This window comes from Hypomesus transpacificus, chromosome 2 (assembly GCF_021917145.1).
Source record: "Hypomesus transpacificus isolate Combined female chromosome 2, fHypTra1, whole genome shotgun sequence".
Lineage (NCBI taxonomy): Eukaryota > Metazoa > Chordata > Actinopteri > Osmeriformes > Osmeridae > Hypomesus > Hypomesus transpacificus.
The window spans coordinates 4,189,498-4,203,187 of record NC_061061.1 but is presented as its reverse complement, the minus strand read 5'-3'; the positions used below and the strand labels follow the sequence as shown (position 1 = coordinate 4,203,187).

General features: G+C 39.8%; 2 protein-coding genes across 2 annotated transcripts; both read right to left on the bottom strand.

The window, feature by feature from the left end:
- Positions 1-767: 767 nt before the first annotated feature.
- On the bottom strand, positions 768-2,214 carry hoxa13b (homeobox A13b). The gene is made up of 2 exons (XM_047038042.1): positions 1,575-2,214; positions 768-1,239 (listed from the first exon to the last, which is right to left on the bottom strand). The coding sequence occupies exons 1-2, from the start codon at positions 2,212-2,214 to the stop codon at positions 998-1,000; spliced, it is 882 nt and encodes a 293-aa protein (XP_046893998.1). The 3' UTR covers positions 768-997.
- A 4,686-nt stretch (positions 2,215-6,900) lies between these two features.
- On the bottom strand, positions 6,901-13,094 carry hibadhb (3-hydroxyisobutyrate dehydrogenase b). Its single transcript, XM_047042849.1, has 8 exons — positions 12,987-13,094; positions 11,713-11,873; positions 11,480-11,589; positions 11,225-11,346; positions 8,386-8,519; positions 8,181-8,257; positions 7,863-8,019; positions 6,901-7,674 (listed from the first exon to the last, which is right to left on the bottom strand). Exons 1-8 carry the CDS (start codon positions 13,054-13,056, stop codon positions 7,516-7,518), a joined length of 990 nt encoding a protein of 329 aa, XP_046898805.1. The 5' UTR covers positions 13,057-13,094; the 3' UTR covers positions 6,901-7,515.
- Between the last annotated feature and the right edge of the window lie 596 nt (positions 13,095-13,690).

Genomic DNA, 13,690 nt, shown 5'->3' with positions numbered 1-13,690 from the left:
CGTAATATAGAAGGTGTTGTCAAGTGCATGTTTTGTCGTTGTTACAATGGCCCTCCGCTCAAATGTTCCATATTAAGCCATTAGCACCACTAATAGCATAAAGAGGCGAGTAGGCTATATCCTTTTCCTGGATAGATGTTAGGCCTAATAGCGACAGTATTTTTTTAATATTGGGTTTACTGCGCTGAGGCGGCACAGCCATATGTCTGCCACTAGGTGGCAACATTTTCATAATCTCCAGTTCTCGGGCCTCCATTTGTCTAGCCTACATTGCTAGACATTAACCTATGTGACCAATAGCAATTCACGATTTGTTTTGTTTATTACGATCATGGAGGCCTAAATATATACTTAATTAATTAAGTCCTTTATTTGTCTGAAGCAAGACGAGTCGTTCATAGCTACATTAGATCGAACTCTGAATAGTCGTTTGAGTCGAAGCAGTCTTTTATGATTCATTTAGCCTACAAGTTAAGGGAAAGTAAATACAGCATTTTGTTTATTGTAACAGCAGCAACTGAAAGCAGAAAGTTGAATAGGGCTTAACAACTATTAAGCTGTGTTTCAATTGTACTTGGGAGGTTGTGCGAAATGCGGGGAAGGGCCTACATATTGTTACGGCCGACATTTTCTTGAAGTTGATGGTTAATAGGCTATTGTTGATAGGCATACAAATATTAGATTTTATTATATATAAATATTAGAACGACTTGAGCCTTAAACTAGCTTTGAGCTGGGACATGCCTTTAATTAAAAACATACCTAGGCATACATATCAAAATCACTATAGGCTACATTTAATTACACCAACTAAAATATGATCATGAATATCCTCATCTTAAAAAGGCTATACTTTTAACGCAACATCGCAGGAATAGTCTACATGACAAGTGGAGCAAGAAAGCCAACCCATGACGAGAGGGAAACGGCTAATAAATTACAGTTCATTTTAATCGAACAACATTCAAGTCTTTTTTTCATCCTTTTAATTCCACGGCTAACTCGGACTCTTAAACTTGTTGACGACTTTCTTCTCCTTCACTCGCCTATTTTGAAACCAGATTGTCACTTGTCGCTCTGTCAGGTTTGTTTGGGCGGATATCCTTCGTCGTTTGTCCTTTGTGATGAATTTATTCGTGGCATACTCCCTCTCCAGTTCTTTGAGCTGTACCTTGGTGTATGGCACGCGCTTCTTTCTACCACGTCGAACCGAACTTGTATCTCCTCCAGATAAAGAATCTGTAAATAATAAGATGAATTAATTGTTGGAAATGACAGGCCTCTGGTCTGCCCAGGCTTTTTCCTTTCTCAAGTGGTTTGCATGCTTTCTACAACAATTAAATATACATTGTGTAAAATGTACATATTTTTTGAATATTATTGCTCAATAATATAAGCAGGTATGTCGCTTATATCACTGATTACTCAGAACCAATGTCATAACAAATATTACAATGTTAGAATAATGTGACGGTTTCGACAGGCGTTGTAATCAGGCTATAGCCTACATTTTAAACTGATACATCAAATATGAACTGAAATTTGAGAATAGGCGAGAATAAGTATCAAGCTACCTTGAATGGACGATTTCCACAGAGCATTTGACTGTGGCTGATCCTTAGCGCAGTACACTTGACCATTCCAGCCGTTGGCTATAGCCCATGGCTGATATGGTTCTATTGGCAAAAGAGATTCATGTCTTGGCTCTGTAGGACCATTTAGACCTGGTACGACTGGCACGTCCAGATAACTTGAGACAGGTTGGTAAGGACCAGGTGAATACCCTTGGTAGAAAGCAAACTCCTTTGCTCTGGACGGGAATTCCTCTCCCGAAACCGATGTGTCCATGTACTTATCCCCATATGGAGAGGGCTGCGCACAAGACTTGACACCGCTATGTGACATCCTGCACGGGTAATAGCTGCTGCCAAAATATCCATAAGGCAAGGATGCATTGGACGAACTCTGTGTGGCAGAACAGGGGCTGCATTGTTTGACAGGTTCGCCCATGCCAGAAACCTGCACCTCACTAGGAGTGTAGGTGGTGGTTGGAGCCAAGGACGTCGGATGCGCCAACAAATTCCTGCACTGATTCGCGGCAAAATTGCCACCAGCAAACCCCTCCATGTTTTTACCTATTTCATCCAAACCGTTGTCGTAGAGGAACATCACGGGGTCAATCCAGCGTGAATGGAGTAGTAATGACGCTGTCATAGCATGCCCTACATCGAGGCAACCAGCTCTTTTTCAAAATCCCCACGACTGAAGAAAGATACGGAATCTGAGAGAGTAACCGATACTAACGCGCCTTGGTGCAGAGATCGCAAGGTTATTGGCCAAACTTTGCCACGTGATATGCAAAGGAGATGATAAACGTCTAGACTGCAGATAATGCACACCGTGGTCGATGTAGCGCAAGTGACAAAGCTTACTACGAAACATCCCCTGACCAAGTTTGATTTGATTCATTAGCCTTGACCAATGGCATCGACAAACATCGTAGGCTTTTAAATACATTAAAATGCAGTCCTCAGCTGTGCTGTAGCCTATTGGGATGACATGCATAATTAAAGAATGATAATCTTTGAATTATTTCAGATACAAATTATTTATTTGCATGTTTAATTATTTTGTACCACTTCATGGTCCTATTATGAGTATAGTTAGTACAATAGTTTTTGATAAGGTTACACTATCCATTCAGCCTAGACATTTTGACAGGGCTATTTTTACACTTAGGACCTACACATATCACATAACCTTAACTCGCATTTAAACTCAAATTTGTTTTTCAATCACGACTGATTTTCCCATAAAGAAATCAATCATTTAATGATTTTATCAATCAGTTGTTTTACGCGTAAAGGACAGACATAAAGCACAATTTGCTGGAACATACACACGTGCTGCCAGTTTAGTATTTAACACTTCAGTTTCCAATTTAGGGGACCAAAAGGAAGAAGCCCACCATTTGGCAGATCTTTTTTACATACGGGTCAGACAAGACTAGAGGCCAAGGTCAAGTTGAAAGTTGCTGTCTAGCCAAAGACGCCGTTATCTTAAATGAGCTGTCCGTCAGCTACATTCCTTTAGGCGAGGAAACTTCAACATGGAAGAAAAATAACTTACAAAAAATCTACATTAAGATAACTTCTGAATGACTTTGGAGATTTATTTTATTTTTGTGAAGTGCATGGTTAAATGCATGTTGGTCAAAATGTGTAATTCATGTTTGCACAGAGAAAGCTAGTCTGAGTGAATCCCGACGGATTTTAGGATCTTAGAACTGGAATAGCTTTCACCCACAAAACAAGACTTCCGTTCAAACACCAAAACACTATTCACAGCGCTTAAGACAATACAGACGAAGACATAATGTAATGATATATTGAAAAACAAGTTAGGCTAGATGATCATATTTTCCATCGGTTATCCGTGTAATGAATCTTGTGTCAGTAGGCTAAATAGCTCTAAATCTGGAAAATGTGCTCAACAAAAAAAGAATAGGGCTACATAGGTCTAAATGATACTGAAATATTAAACATTTCAGGCCTATTTTATAATGCGTATATTTCGCGCTAAATCTTTCAGTAATTGTGTCGAAATGAAATGTTACTTCTTGCATATTTTGATTAAATCCGAAGTTATAACGCACACACAAGAAACGCGAACAATACATATAAGCCTTCTTGAACCTTTTAATATCCCAACTCCAACAGAACTATCATTGACAATGTCTACCTGTTTTATAGAGCAACCATGTTAATGTTTGAAAACCTTGGTGGTTTAGCCAAATTTGAAATAGGCCTATAGCCTACAAACAATTATTAGGCCTATACTGTAGCTGTTTGGCTTTGTAGGCTATTCAACCGACATCAAATATTATTAGATTAGAAAGCTTTATATGGACACGTTTTTATACTTGTCCCCGTATGTAGCTAAGACAGACATATGAAGCTTTTCAGTTCCAGCCTTGGGCTACCAAGTGTTCCAACAGAGTAGGCAGGAAACATCTCAGCCATATAGTTGCTCAGTATTTGTTCCCATTAGAGCACTGGCGCTGGGTGCATGATGTCATTCTATTAACCATGCCCTGTGTTATGTGAAACATTTACCACAGTCTGTCCTACATTGAAAAAAACTAATTTTATCCATACGAGAAATAGGCGCGAGTGGTTGGACTACTGGCACAAAACACACAATAGGCCTACGTAAGATAAAAGGTTGGAGGTGTGTGAGACTTCTTATAAAGGTAAAATGAGCCAAACTCCGACCTTTTTGTACCAGGGATCGCAGGCCCGGTCATGTGAAAGTCACGATAGCCATAGTAACAATTCAGAAGAATCACAGGCAAAGGTATTTTTAGGAGTCGAGATTGCGTGAAATAATGAGCATTTGACATGAACATGTGTTAATAAAAGTTCACTCATTTAATTATTTTTGTCTATTGAGGGGCTTAAAATGAATGTAATGTATGATGTATGATGAATGTATGATTTTTGAAAATTGCCATTGGCTATAGTTTTAGAACCAATAGCATAATCATCGATTTCAAAACATATAAAACATATCGTCCAAGGTAAAATAATACACAAAAAAACTACAACGACAATTGAGGTCTAATAAATAAAATATAGTTTGTATGTTCGTGATACAAAAAAACAAAGGCATTATTTCGTTGAGAAACATAACGGTGCACTAAATATCTTTCTTTTCTCATTTATTGTCCATAAGAAGTCATGTTTTTCAAGTGGATATATCCTAGTAATTGTAAGCTTAAGGGTCTTCAAACTGATCAATTAACTTTTGATTATTATAATTAAGTAGCCGTAAAAGCCTACCACCAATACTTAAAAAAATAAGATTTAGAAAGACATGAAAGTGTTACAAAAGTAGCGTTTAATCGTATAGCACATAGATTATGACCAGACGTGGTGCTGCAGTAGCCTAGGCTACAATGAATGAGACTTTTACTCAGAAATTAATCTGGCTACATATAGGCTATTGTATCATTAAAAACAAAATATTGCCTGTCTCCTCCTTTGACTATCGTCAAATTTAATATTGTGTTATATTTGACGAACTTTTATTCAGCAGAGATTTCTTTCATATCAGGTATTGGCTTACATTCAGTTTCGATGGTCTAGATAAAAAAAATTGAAACACAATCAGCAGTAGCCGGTGTCGATGGTATATTGCTAGTTACAAAACAGAAACTAAGAAAACCCACAAAATTCCAGTTCTCCTTTCCCGCTGGTTTTACTTGGTTGACATCAATTTCTGACGTGGTGTAGAGCTCCACTATCCTAATTTGACTTCAACGCTTTTTATAAGAACATGAAGATTCGAAGAAATTAACACTCCGGTGCATAGTTGACATTTCATATAAAAGAGTATTCGATTAGCGAAAGTAGTAGCCTATTTGTTTGCATACTTTCGTCAACATGCTTTTTCATAAAATTCAATCGGATTACCACTTAATCAATATGTAGATTTCTGTGCCATCCTCTCTCAACCGAGTGTCTGGGTTCGGAGAGTGTGGCAGGGGGTGGAGAAGGAACCTTAGTCCAGTCAGTCAGTATCTTGGGTCTCTCGTGTCCTCCTGACCGTATAGAACCCCCAAGCTCAAGGAACCGGTCAAGGGGATCTTTCAGGAGAGGGCCTACAGGACATTATACCAAAGGGCTCTGTTTGTAATAGCTGCCAAGTAGATAACAACACAGCACTTAGTCTACAGTGCTTAATGGACTTTTTATGAGTTCGTCTTGTGATCGTGTGACCTATGGCATCTTGGCCTCTCAGTGGCTCTTGGCAATCCAGATCAGAAACATACCGCCCCTCTTTGTTTTACAGAAAGAGAGAGAGAATAAATCTAGCAATGTTTTTTTTATAAAAGCATCCAGTATAGGCTGGATAGTATAGGCTGACATTTCATTATTTAATTAGGCCTAGATTCATAAAACCATTAGTGAACGACAACTCCTGAATTTCTGCGGGTGGTTAAATACATTTAGCCGTTGGTGGTGCCAAAAAAGACCCGACAGGCTGTCATTGACTTATCTTAGTTGTGGCCAACCCACTAGTCTTGACAGACTACCACTTGATGAATAGACCAACTTACACGTTGAATTGGCTCTTCAGATAGATAGCCTAAAGGTTGTATCGCTACAGGCCACTTGACTGACAGTGCTGGGCTGCGTTTCCCAAGAGCATTGTAAGGCTAAATTGATCGTAGAATCCACCGTACGATGGATCTTAGTTTAACGGGCCGTTCTCAAAGCTATAGTAGCTAAAGAGACTCTTCAAAATGCTCGTAGATTAACGAGAGTTCTAGAGCAGTCGTAGCTCGCAATGTGCATCTTAAGCAAAGAGACTCAGTGGAGACACCAGTAGGCCAAACCTAAAAACGAGGCTACATGGATGTGTAAAGATAATTCGAGTAAAACAAATATAATTCTTTATATTTTGTATATGTTGGTTATATATATATTTACAGAAGTTAAACTGAAACTGGGATATTTTTCAATGAACTAGGCAACACGTCTTTAATCAATTGGTGTGCGCTTTAAGCAATTGTAAAGTCATGACACCTGCTATATGGACATGCCTACATGTCGTGTTAACTATTTTTAACCACATAAAAATATGAATTAAAAACGGTAATCATAATTATGATATAGCTTAAACGTTCTGTACTGACAGTACATAATTTTTGTGTTCCGTGATTACTAAATTCTTTCAGTTAAAGTTTATTTAACAAGTCATGAATTTGCGACAGAACAATCACATTTCCTGCTGTTTTCTGATTGTCCTTTTACTTTATTTTAGTATTTGTATAGGCTGTGTATGCTTTAATACCCTGTTAGTGGACTTCAATTGCATGAAAACCACACAGCAAAATATCTCCTTCACCTTTATTATCAAAGATATAAGCGTGAATTAGGGATATGACATAACACGGCAAACGATCCATCCCAATATGGCGGGAGAGTGTATCCCACAAAAGACAGGAAGAGAAATATTTCTACAAACAGAAATCACAATCAAACAGAACAGATCACACTACGTGACTAAAAAGACTCCCATTGCCAGGGTGGATGGGTCAGTTCTAGGTGTGTAATCGTTTCTGCGATGGCCAAGTCGGCTTCCCACTCTGAGGAGTTCCTTGGGCAGCACCGTGGGCAGGGATGGTCTCAGTTAGTCAGCCTACGAAACAGTGTCTTCTGAGATTCTCCACACATCTCGAAAGACACTGTGACTTCTAAAAAAAATTAAAATACAAAAAGAAAAAGGAGTGCTGCTTTTCTAACGAAGGCAGGATCACACAGATAACATGACTCCCAGCAGGAGACAGTGCTAACATGATCTTTTACTTTTGATTCAAGCTCCCCGCTAGCTTTGTTGAAATTAATATGCCTTTTGAAGTCTTTGTGAAATGGGGGTGGGGGACTGCGGCCTTGTGTGGATCAGGACAAAGCCTGCTAAGGCTGTGGACAGTACGAGGAGTGGCGCCCCCTATTGGCCCTCCTCGTCACGAAGGAACTGGAACACAGAAGAGAAGTCTTTGCCGGCGTAGCCACGTGCACACATCATGCGATAGATCTGGTGGGCCAGGGAGCCCAGAGGCACAGGGGTCTTGGTGTTTGTGGCTGTATGTTGCGCCAGTCCCAGATCCTGGAGACACACATCAGTCACATCAATCATGTCAACTCTAGTCACCTCATTCCAGCATAGACAATATCTCACACAAACACTTTCTTACCCGTTCCAAGAACGCCAATCGGATAAAATCATCAAGAGTACAGTCAAGAGTTCCAAGGAAAACATTTATGCGGAGTAATACACAGACGTATTTGAGTCACCTTAGCCATCAGCTGGGTCCCGAAGCCTCCCTGGTAGTTGTTCCCAGATGGCACTCCCTCCATGACCCCAGGCACAGGGTTGTATGTATCACTCGACCAGCACCTTCCAGAGCTCATGTTCAGAATCTTGGCCAGCAGCTTGGGATCAAGGCCTAGTCTGTCAGCAGAACAGAAGACATTCTGTCAGTCTTCAACAATGACTTTATTTTGTATGCAATTTCCCCTTGGGATTAATAACGTTTCTGCCTATTTTGTGCCAGTTAGAGGATTTTGAACTATGTTAACAGGGGTTGTAATGTTTCCGAGAACACCACATACCTCATTCCAAGGTTCATTGTCTCAGATGTTCCAATCATTCCAATGGCTAGAAGCATATTGTTGCAGATTTTTGCTGCCTTCAATGCCGACAAAAAACAACCAAATTGGTTAACAGCTCATAACAAACACCATGTTGACTATTGCTCATTTAGAATCATAACACCATAACATTAGCCCAGCCATAATAAGTGTATTCTCTACATACCTGTCCAGTCCCGACCTGGCCACAGTAAACCACGTTGGCTCCCATGCAGCTGAGCAGCTCTTTAGCTGCAGTGAACTCCTCCTCGGCTCCACCCACCATAAATGTTAGCTTCCCTGAGCTAGCAGCCCCCACACCTTCAGATGACGACATACGTACCAATAAACACACACAGAAGCTAACTCGTAACAATGTAGTAATACATTTAAAAAGTATGTGATTTATTTTCTTTCTTCTCGTAAATAAGTTTCTGAATAATTTGCTTATTTAACATTACCGTGAACAAAAACACTTGATAACTAAAATCTGTCTCTATTGAAGTGCCGTTAAATGGAAACAATGAGCAGGAAGAAATCTCTGGATCGAAAGGGCCTTTCTCTCTCTGTCCTAAATGTGGTTGGGTAGCCACTGGTTTGAATGGCAGAATGAATTAAAATCTTAAACAAGCTAAGGAAAGTGGCAAAGTGGGTACATAAAAAAGGCAACCCCTTCATTTATGCTGCCAAAGTTACAGGCTCTTAGTCCACATGACTCTACTAATGAGCAGTGGGAGAAAGGTTCCTGCTCTACCGGCACACACCAGCCCAAAAATACACTCACATCTCACACATATATACACATGTTTACACACATTATATATATATATATATACACACACAATATCAAATACTAATGGATCTTCCCTATCCAACTCCGTCACGCCAAACTTCTGTGTATTAATGTGGCATTTATGAAGACTGTCAAATAGGGCAGGTTTGTGGATCTCGCACTATTGCTGCTGAAAAACATTCCTTCTAAATTCGCAGCTGCCAAACCTCTGTGACGCATTCGAGGTGGGAGAGGCAACTAATTAAGAACAGAACAAAACTAGTGGGACATTGTTGTTTACAGTTCCAGAAAGAACAAAGAACTACCCAATTACAGAGAATTAAAAAGGTCCTATTCAAGTTCTTCCATTCTACAAAGCAGCCACAGACAATAGTTACAATCCAGTCACAGTATGGCTCATGGTTTGTGCAGTAGTGTCACAAATATTGCTTACCAGGATTAATCTTAAAATAAATAAATATATATATATATATACATATATGTATATATAACATATATGTATATATAACAATACCTGGCACTAAGTGCTGTGCTACTAAACAGATTATCTAATGTAAGTGAAGCTCATGTGCTTATGGGACAGGGCTTGTTGTAGGTGTAGTTACACAAATTAACTTCTCGGTTAATGTGTCCAATATATTCACATGTGTGTTGTCTTCTAACCACAGGCTCAAGTATTGGTTACACTGCAATTTCCTGGGTATTACTAACACCACTGTCATCCTTGAACTCCAATACCATGCATCAACTCACCAACATCAACCAGTGATATGCAGATTTTCTGTATACACTAGCTTGTGTCTCAGTGAGGAAGAGGTCGCTCCGTGTCCCTAGAAGGCCACGTATAGATCTAGGAATGCACTTTGTGTAACCTCTGGAGAGCGAGGAAGTAGATAATAGTCTCCAAACTTAGTTATGACCCCATCACCTGTGTACCGTTTCCTCTGTTCATCATTCGTGGAATGTTTACTGTTTAAGGGCATGTTTTGGTGGTTACTATATCTGAACTGTCCAGCTAATGTATATAATTGTCATCTGAGAGACATGTTTCTCACTCATGCCTATGACTCTGTTGTGGACTGATGGTGTGATCCGAGCTTGTTGCTAATAAACCTAGTCAAATCTTTTTCATTTGATTGTCTTCCTTGGCCTACCTTCTGACAGTAAAAAAGTCATTTATATACCAGTCATAACTGAGCTCTAGCACCAATGCAAAAACATACCTCCTTTTTGAGGCTGGCACACACTTATTCAATGAATCAAGCTGGCTCCATTAAGACACTATCCTTGTCAATCTGCATAGCCTTTTTTTAACACTGATAAAGGCTTAACCGCACATTCCAAATCTCCTGCTAGGTGGATAACATCACAGTGTAGGGTAGTACATGCTGGAATATTTAGCTTGAACCATACACTCACATTCATCCACTGACCTACAGCCACCCAAGTTCAATGTGGGAAGCTGGACAGCCTTAATCCATATGTACTGCCACAGGAAGGAAGCTTATAAATCACTGCTAATCTTTAGGACCTGATCGTAAAATAAGTCAACTTCTATTCAAAGAAAGTGCCTTTCCTTAAGTTGAAAGGCTGAGTTCAAACAAACTGTGTGTGTGTAGACCCCCAAGACTGCCTGGCAGTGAGAGTTTTGTGGCTGGGGACATTTCTGTAGGCCAATACTGTTCTCCCTCACATTTCCTACCTCCCACACACTGAGGTTGAGATAGGTGCATCTCTTTACAAACCTACATGAAAAGTAGCAAGGCGGAATGGCCTGTTTGGATTACAAAAGTGATGATAGTGCATTTGAACTTGATCCTTTCCATGGAATATCTGAGTTCTGCTCAAAAAACCCTTCATGGACACATGACAAAAGACACACACTGTGTTTGAGGCTTCTCTGAGTAAAAGGAAGGAATAAATCAGTTTGTTCACAGAACGATTTACTGGTTGATACTGAAATGATAAATTGGGGGTTCACCTCTAAAGCAGAAGGACTCTACACTGGAAATACACCATCTTTTGGGGAACTGCTGGGATGTTAGCAAGAATGTGTGAGTGTGAAGGTCATTAGATCAATTCCCAGATGCTCATGTATAAAAAAGTTTGAGCAAATGGGCTTGTGCCATTTTGACCAGATTAGTAGTAAAGTATGTTATAATTTGGCTATTTAGGGTCCACATAGGGTCTTTGTAAATGACTGATCCTAAACGAAAGCCTGACCAGTCCTTACCTCCTGACACAGGTGCATCCATAAACACAGCCCCCATTTTTTCAGCAGCCACTGCCATCTCTTTGGAAACCATGGGGTCAATGGTGCTGGAGTCAATCAGCAGTGAGCCTTTCTTCACCTTTCTAAAGGGGAGAATACACACTTTATGCAGTACTCAATATCTCCGTGAATACAATAAAACATGACAGCATGGATGTTCAGAGTGCTTTGAAGGAAGGAGGTGGTGGATGCATGGATAAATATGGATGTACTTACTTGAGGATGCCATTGGGACCAGTATAAACATCAATGACGTTGGGGCTGGAGGGCAGCATGGTGACTATGCGGTCGGCCTTCTCTGCCACCTCAGCAGGATTATCAAGAATCTAAAAACACAGAGAAACATAAGATCACCAAACTGACTGAACTGGAATACATTTAAAATGATTATTTTCTTAACAATTCTGCTATTTATAATGTATTTTTGTGCTAGTGTATTCAGTTCCCACCTCGGCACCCAACTCTTGCAGTTCTTTACAGGATTCTGGAAACACATCCGTTGCCAATACCGGGTATCCATGCTTCAGCAGATTTTTTGCCATTGGATTCCCCATGTTCCCAAGGCCAATGAACCCCACATGGGTCTTTGAGGCCATAGACCTGGTAGAGACTAAGAACATGGAAACAATAATTTTGACACAGGAATGAAGTGTCACAAAGCAAAGCTGTCACAAAAACTACAGTCTTAATCACATGCCCTTCAAATTCAATGTCACATGAAGCACACATGCCCTATCAATATGTACTTTTGTAGTAAACTGCTTTACCAGCTGTTGAGTCATAGTTAGACTCAACAACACAATCATGTTACAGTGGGGACAGTTTCACAGGTTTTCTCCCATGTCTGAGAAGAATTGAGAGCCAGTTTCACAATGAATAACTGAGACTGGGCTAAATAACCACGTTCATACAGGTCATCAAAATGTTTCTTTGAACAGTTTTATGAGACAGCCACAGGGCATATAATAAGTAGCAACTCTCTTTGGTGCATATGTAGCAAGGGGTATGGACGTCAGCCGGGTCTAACACGCCTCGCATAAGACATGTTTAAGAGTCTGCCAAGACACCTGCAACTCTTGGCCAGGCAGCACTGAGGCTACTTAGCCTACTTTTGCCTTGAGATGTCATGGGCATCATTACGCGAAGCAATGCTGAATACGTGACATACCCCATCCTGTAAAATAACACGTAATCACATAAGTCACATAAATCATGTGATCGTCTTTATGCATATACAAACTTCACAGAAACGTGGATCAATGTAATGTGACTTTTCCCAAAGCATTCAATTGCGTCTCGTGCATTTTTATAATTTGTTATAAATTATCAATATACTGCTGATCCATTTATAGATGGAGAATTGTGTTTTTGACCATTAACTTGTTGCTCATAGCCTGAAATGGCCACATCGCAATCTTTCATCCACTGTATCTTGCCCGGCTACGCTTTGACAGTTTAAGAGTTTTAAACAGAAACAGACGTGTAGAGGGTTTATTCCGGGATTGTTGAATGAACAACATAACTCCAATGCTTCCTCGCCATATTGCAAACCAAAAAGGGGACCTGTGCTTTGCTAACACAGATTAGCTGACTGATTTGAGCTCAACGTTGATCTTTAAGCAAAATGCCGAAGGCTTTACTCAGACACATATCCTGTCGAATAGTAACGAAAAAGAGCGAGCAAGCCAATCAAAGAGCTATTGAAAACTCAAAAACTCCTTACCGAAAGCAAAGTCAACATGCTTATAGCACCTTCCCAATAGGTTTCGAGACCCCCTTAACACAGCGGCCATGCTTCTTTTCTCTTGACCTCCGATTTGCCGTGACGGCATTGGGTGGGTTGTGATTGATTTGTTTTCTCTCCATTCGTAGAGCAGTTTTGGTGCATCTGCGTCCAATGAAAATTAACAGGGCGGGACATCCGAAGGTTTTGTGTTCTGAAGTACGGACATTTGTGAATTAAAATTCACCATAGATTGTCACAACACTACTATTTTAAAGGTGTTTCTATTTAGTGATGCACCTTCCAACTGCAATTGACGATCTATTTCAAACTTTGACAATACTGACTGATTTGATTGTTTCGAGATGACCTCTAGTTTGAGATTCACTTTCACCATTATTCATTTATCATTATTAACATTTTGTTTTTCATCGACACACTTTTATACACATACAGTACGCACACATACAATTGCATATTTGTGTTGTATACACAATTTGTTCACAAACATCCATTGTTAACTGAACTGTTTATACTTGACTCTAGTTGGGGTCTCTCTTGATCTCTTTCACTCTCTCTTCACTATGAAATAAAACTGCCTGTGGCAAATGTCTTTTCATTTTTGGTTATTTACAATTTAGGTCCATCTTCTTGTGGAATACAAAAAAAAAACATGCAAACAAAAAACAGCTACTTATTACGGT